General features: G+C 37.0%; 1 protein-coding gene across 3 annotated transcripts; it reads right to left on the bottom strand.

Moving 5' to 3' along the window:
* LOC113050359 (putative fidgetin-like protein 2) lies at nucleotides 1-5782 on the bottom strand. 3 transcript variants are annotated; one of them, XM_026213247.1, is made up of 3 exons: nucleotides 5625-5782; nucleotides 5203-5311; nucleotides 1-1977 (listed from the first exon to the last, which is right to left on the bottom strand). In XM_026213247.1, the coding sequence occupies exon 3, from the start codon at nucleotides 1967-1969 to the stop codon at nucleotides 1133-1135; it is 837 nt and encodes a 278-aa protein (XP_026069032.1). In that variant the 5' UTR covers nucleotides 1970-1977; nucleotides 5203-5311; nucleotides 5625-5782; the 3' UTR covers nucleotides 1-1132. The 3 variants fall into 3 exon arrangements, with proteins under 3 accessions (XP_026069032.1, XP_026069031.1, XP_026069030.1); XM_026213246.1 differs by lacking the exon at nucleotides 5203-5311 and having other exon boundaries at nucleotides 5625-5779; XM_026213245.1 differs by lacking the exons at nucleotides 5203-5311; nucleotides 5625-5782 and adding an exon at nucleotides 4665-5182.
* Nucleotides 5783-6066: the final 284 nt, after the last annotated feature.

The raw sequence follows: 6066 nt of genomic DNA, 5'->3' as shown, positions 1-6066 counted from the left end.
TTTTATTAGTACAATAGTTTTTATTTTTCATTGAGGTAGACATTTTGACATGTAATACACTAATGCTGACTCTGAACATACAGCATTGTAACAGTGAGGTAGATTGTACATGTATTAAGTCATATTATTTTGTCCAGCATATTGCAAGTGTTAAAAGTAACATAAAGTTTCCATTTAAATGTCACTTTCATTTCTGTTTGTACATTTCAGTGTATGTCCCACTTGTCTCCCCATAACAAAAGCTCTCTATTCTTTCACATGCCTCATTCAAAACAGAGAAGGGTCAGAGAAAAACACATCCAGTGATCAACTCAGGGGGCTGGGAGAGCTCTGTGGGTTTCCATAGTAAATGTCACAATAGGTGAAGAGTGTTAAAGACTGCAGAGAGCCTTTTAGCCTTTTTCCATTAGCCCTGTGAAAGCCAGATATATTATGTGTTCTGTAGAAATATGCATTTTTATGATTGAAATACTGTATGTAATGTAACAAATACTTTTTTTTTCTTTCTTTTTTTTGAAGGACATGGCAAATATACTACACTAATTAGACATTAAAAGACAAAAACATCTTTCAAACTCAAAAATTGTATAAGATAAACATTAAGTATGGCTACATTCACAATTCCTGAGGGAAATCAAGTTTACATTCAAAGTTTATAGAGGAACCTTACATAATATTCCTAAAATAAGAGTGATTTTATCTGATTTCAGTGTTGAAGAACATCCATGACCCTACCACAGACATGCTCACTAACAAATTGTATGACAACCTTACATTAGACATGACATATGAAACTTTCATATATGTGCTTTGACTTATAATACAAGCTTCATTGTTGTGTACTTTTCTTTTCCATTCCTCTCTTTCAGTCTTTCTTTGGCTTGGATTTCATTAACTGAGGCAGTGGATTAATACTTGACACCATAATGTGCTTCACTGCACAACATAATTATAGAGAGAGAGAGTAAAAGACGAAAGGAAGGGAATAAAAAAGTGTGATTTCAGGGATACAAAAGAGTGTCTGTGCTACAGGTCTCATTAAAGCTGCAGTCAGAAATAATGATCATGTGCATAAGAGAGACATCGATCTTCTCAGTCCGTAAATGGTTTCATACCATAATGCTATTTGCCCTCAAGGGTATGTGTACTGTCCCGGACCTCCATAAGACCGTGTCTCCGGAGGCTGTAGATGACTGGTCTTACCCACAGAATCTCCCTCAAGATCAGACTGAGTGGAAAGTCTATCAGGCCTGTAGCTCTGGAGGTCTGTCCCACAACTTCCGTTGACATTTCCACCACTGTCGCTGTTCTGCCGTTCGGTCTTGTCCCTGATTGTGTATGGTGAGACTCTGGCTGTTTTGGACTGGTCGAAGCTGAACTTCCTGTTACGTGGGAGTTCAGCAGCAGCGAGGCTGCTGTGAAGAGGTGTGGGGGTGTGTAAACCCGAGGGCAGCAGAGAAGGGGTGCTCTGAGGGTAACTAGCACTCAGACCGCATTGCTGTGAATAAACATAGCCTGGTGCGGGTGGCAGGTATGCAGACGGCAAGGCAAATGCTGGCGATGGAAGATAGGATGGTTTAGGCAGCAGGTGTTGGCTGCTGTAGGATGAAGGGTAATCCTGAGATGTGGGACCACCGCTGTACGGCTGTTCTGAAAGATCACTTCCCGTCCCCTTCAATGGGTCTAAACCAGGAGGCCCGTCTGCGCTGTACCCCCCAGGCCATGGATCCTGGTGCTGCTCACTTCTCAGGAAACTCCCATGTTCTGGTAAGGACGAATTGAAGGAATACCTCTCGGCATAGCGTTTTAGCAAGATAGAGGCACTGAGGGCACTGATGTCGTCAGTGTAGCCTGAGAATGCAGGACGACTGGGCTGTGGAAATGGGAGGGGCTTAGGATGTACTGGAGATGATGTGGTAGAAGAAACATCATATCGTTGCTCCACCCACTCAGAAGACCACTGCATCATTGCCACACCTGGAAAATCAAAATAATAAAGATATGTTTTTCTCATACTGTATGCTAAAATAATGATATCTGTTAAAGGGACAGTTCACACAAAAATTAACATTTACAAAAATCTAATTCTAATTCTAGTTCTAGAGGTATTTCTCATTGAGAAATAATGCAAAACAAAAAAAGATCTTAAAAGGGATAGTTCACCAAAAAAATTACATTTCAGAAAAATTCTTCATGATTGTACTATTATTTTTATTTATTATTAAAAATAATGCAAAAATTATGTATTTAAAGGGAAAGTTTAACCAAAAATGAAAATTCAGAAAATTCAGCATGATTTTACTTCTATATTATTTTTTAATGCATTGTTGAGGAATAATGCATAACCCCCCCTAACCAGTTTGGCTGGTCCTGCGACTTATAGTCAGGTGCGACTTATTTATCAGAGTCAGAGATGTATAGTAACGAAGTAAAACTACTTCACTACTGTACTTAAGTACTAAAAGGCGGTATCTGTACTTTACTAAAGTATTATTTTTTTCTCCTACTTCCACATTTACTTCAGTACATATTTTCGCTGAGTTTAATACTTTTACTTTTTTATGTGCTGCATCGTTACTCGTTACAATTATAAAAATGTTACGCAGGTTTGATGAAGCTGGCACATCATTGAGCGAATCAAGCGAGACTGCGCGTGCTGACTTGAACTGCTGTGAAGAGAGAGATGAACACCGAGCCGAGCCAGATAATGACTCGTTCACGAGTCAAGAACCGGTTGGATCGGTTTTCGGGATCACCAGTAGTTCTTTCTGACAGTTCGATTCAATGAATCGGTTGAAGAAAACCGTTCACCGATTCTTTTGCGCTCGAAGTAATGGCGTCATTGGCGTTGACTGTAAGCCTCCAAGCCTTCGGTTTACCTGGGCTCATAACATTAGCACAGAATTCGGTTCACGAATCGGATGCGTCTGACAGAAACGGTTCTTGACTCGTGAATGATTCAGTCTATTGTTCGTTATCTGGCTCGGCTCGGTGTTCATCTTCAGTTCTCTCTTCAGTTCAGTCAGTGTACTGTTTGAGTAAATTATTACTCCGGGATATTGGATTTATTTTAACTCAGAGGGAGTGTCAGACACATTAAACAAGTTAACAGCTTAAGTCATTTGTGGATTAATGCGTATTGGAGACGCGAACCGTTTAAAATGATTCAGTTAGATTTGGTGAACTGTTTCAAAAAGATCCGGTTACATCGAATGAATCGTTCGCGAACCGGATATCACAAACTGCTTTGTTTTCAACTGTTACAACAGAAACGGAAGAGAAGACAATGCTGAATAAAGTCGTAGTTTTTGCTATTTTTGGACCAAAATGTATTTTCGATGCTTCAAAAAATACCTCTGATGTCACATGGACTACTTTGATTATGTTTTTCTTACCTTTCTGGACATGGACAGTATATCGTACACACAGTTTCAATGGAGGGACTGAGAGCTCTCGGACTAAATCTAAAATATCTTAAACTGTGTTCCAAAAATAAACAGAGGTTTTACGGGTTTGAAACGACATGAGGGTAAGTTATTAATGACATAATTTTGCAAATTGGGCGAACTAACTATGTAATTGTTTTTTGTTTACAAAAAGTTAGTCAAAGGAATTGTGATTGTCCTTTAGGTTAATCATTTGAAATAGTAAAAACAATATGTTCAAACTTTTGACTACTTTCTTTAATAACTACATAACACAATACTTGTACTTTTACTTTCAGTACTTGAGTAGTAAATTTAAAATAGGCTACTTGCAATACTTAAGTACAAATTTTTTTGAATACTTTAGTACTTCTACTTAAGTGTGGTGCTTAAAGAGCACTTCAACTTCTACTCAAGTCACTTTTTTGATAGAGTACTTGTACTTTTACTCAAGTCTGGGTCGTATTTTTGGACTGATGCGACTTATACTCAGGTGCGACTTATGATGCTGCTATTAATTTTTATTGCTTTTTGAAAAATAATTCAATTCAAGGGATCATTCACTCAATAAATGATGACACAATTTTTACTTTTGAGTACTCTTTCCATTTAAATAGCTGTTTTTCAAACAAAAATAGAGAATAATAGCAAAAATCATAGCAACATCATGTGGTTTAAGGGTATTGGAGGCGAAACCCTTTCAACTTCACAAACGGACTGAAAGAAGAATTCACCATATGGAACTACTTAGTAATCTGGACAAGATGTGATCTATTCTTCACATCTTAATCTGTGCTTTAATGTAATCTCAGTAATGCTGCACTCATAATGCTGAGTGTAAGACAAATTAAATGAGCGAGTGAACGCTGGATTTACAACCAGTTGTATTTACATATGTCTGTGTGTGCATGTGTGTCTATTTATATGCACCTTCTGGAAAATAAAGGCAGATTAGAATCTACAGATTAGAACAAAGTTCTAGGGCAGGTAGGAGACTGACAGCACACCAAGAGTTTAAGAGCATTTTAAACAAATATAAATGAATATTAACATATCCACCAGGGTTGTAGAGAGTCAAGATTCCTCGCTAATCCCAACAAATCCTTGCTAAACACAAATCTTGTTTCTTTTAAAAATATCTCATACGGAAGAACAGTCAAATGCCAGTTTCTATGTATGAATCTGCCTTTTATTTGTATTTATATTTTTATGGTGCTTCCCTCAAATTCACACACTTACTAGAACTTCCATTGAAGAGACACGATCTCGTCCATAAATATGGCTGCACCCGGAATGCTAAGAATTCAGCCTGGGATTTATTTACAAAGCACATCCTCTACACACTCGTACACACATATATGCGTGCACACACACTTCAGGTTGGACATCATAAGAAGAATTGTTTTTAACACATGGCCAAAGGTCTGCAATGCTAAATCAATTAGTCATAATGTTGCATAATTCTTTGAACTACAAATGCTTAGATGCTGGCCACCACATAGCTCAACATTTAAATATAAACACTATCTAAAGATTTTTTATCAGTAAAAATAATAAAAAATAATCAGCAAAAATAATAATAATAATATTCAGGACTATTTGAATGTATTCTTTTTCTTCTTATGGTTGTGAAAAGGCTCATGATATGCGCAAAGAAACATCTGGTAAACTCATTACTCTCTCACAACTACTTTTCACCAGAATATTATTTAACATTTACACATATCTGCACTGACTCATAATAAATATGCGCGTTTTACTCTATGCATTAACTCACCATGCTGTTTTAACCAGAATTCTGTATCAGCTTGTTATTTTTGTGAGTTGATTGTATATGCTACTGGTGTACAAAAAATCTTTCAACCATAGCTCATAAACACAGATACCTGAAAGAAAGAGAGATTATTATTACTCCACCTTGTGCTTTCTTGAAATAAACATTTTGCCATTTTAAAATTTCACATACCAACCAACACTAACCACCCAAACCATTAGGTACAAGCAGTAAATGTGACATTATGATGTATAAACACACAACACACGTGCAACCAAAGGGATTTCTCTCTCATTCTCTTTAACTTAACATGCAAAAGCTATTAATGTAGATTTAAACAGATAATGAGAGGCATAAATGAAGTGATTTTAAAATATAAACAGATAAATGTTTTCATGGTATTTCACATGCATTAAGAAACATACCAGTCCCTCTCCTTCAATCTTCATTGCACTGTAGCAGTTATAAGTAAATTCCAAGCTTTACGCTGCCATGCCTCTGACACTCTTTTTTTTGTCTTTTGCCTCTTCTTTTTTTCCTTCTATCCAACTGTGCTCTACCTCCCTCTGCCCCTGTGACAACAGTCCACATGCACAGCACCTCCCCCACCAAAATCCACCCCTCCCCCAGCCCTCCCTTTTTGTTGAAAGTATTTAAAGGGATAGTTAACCCAAAAATGAAAATTTGATGTTTACCTGCTTACCCCCAGGGCATTCAAGATATAGGTGAATTTGTTTCTTCAGTAGAACTCAAACACTTCACATCTGACTGATTTTTTGTTTTACATTTATTGTAGCCTGTATAAATAATGCAATAAAACAATATTGCTAAATATGTGGTTTAGTTAAAAATCTTTCAGTCCCAAAT

This window comes from Carassius auratus, chromosome 31 (assembly GCF_003368295.1).
Source record: "Carassius auratus strain Wakin chromosome 31, ASM336829v1, whole genome shotgun sequence".
NCBI lineage: Eukaryota > Metazoa > Chordata > Actinopteri > Cypriniformes > Cyprinidae > Carassius > Carassius auratus.
This window is presented reverse-complemented; position numbering and strand designations above follow the sequence as displayed.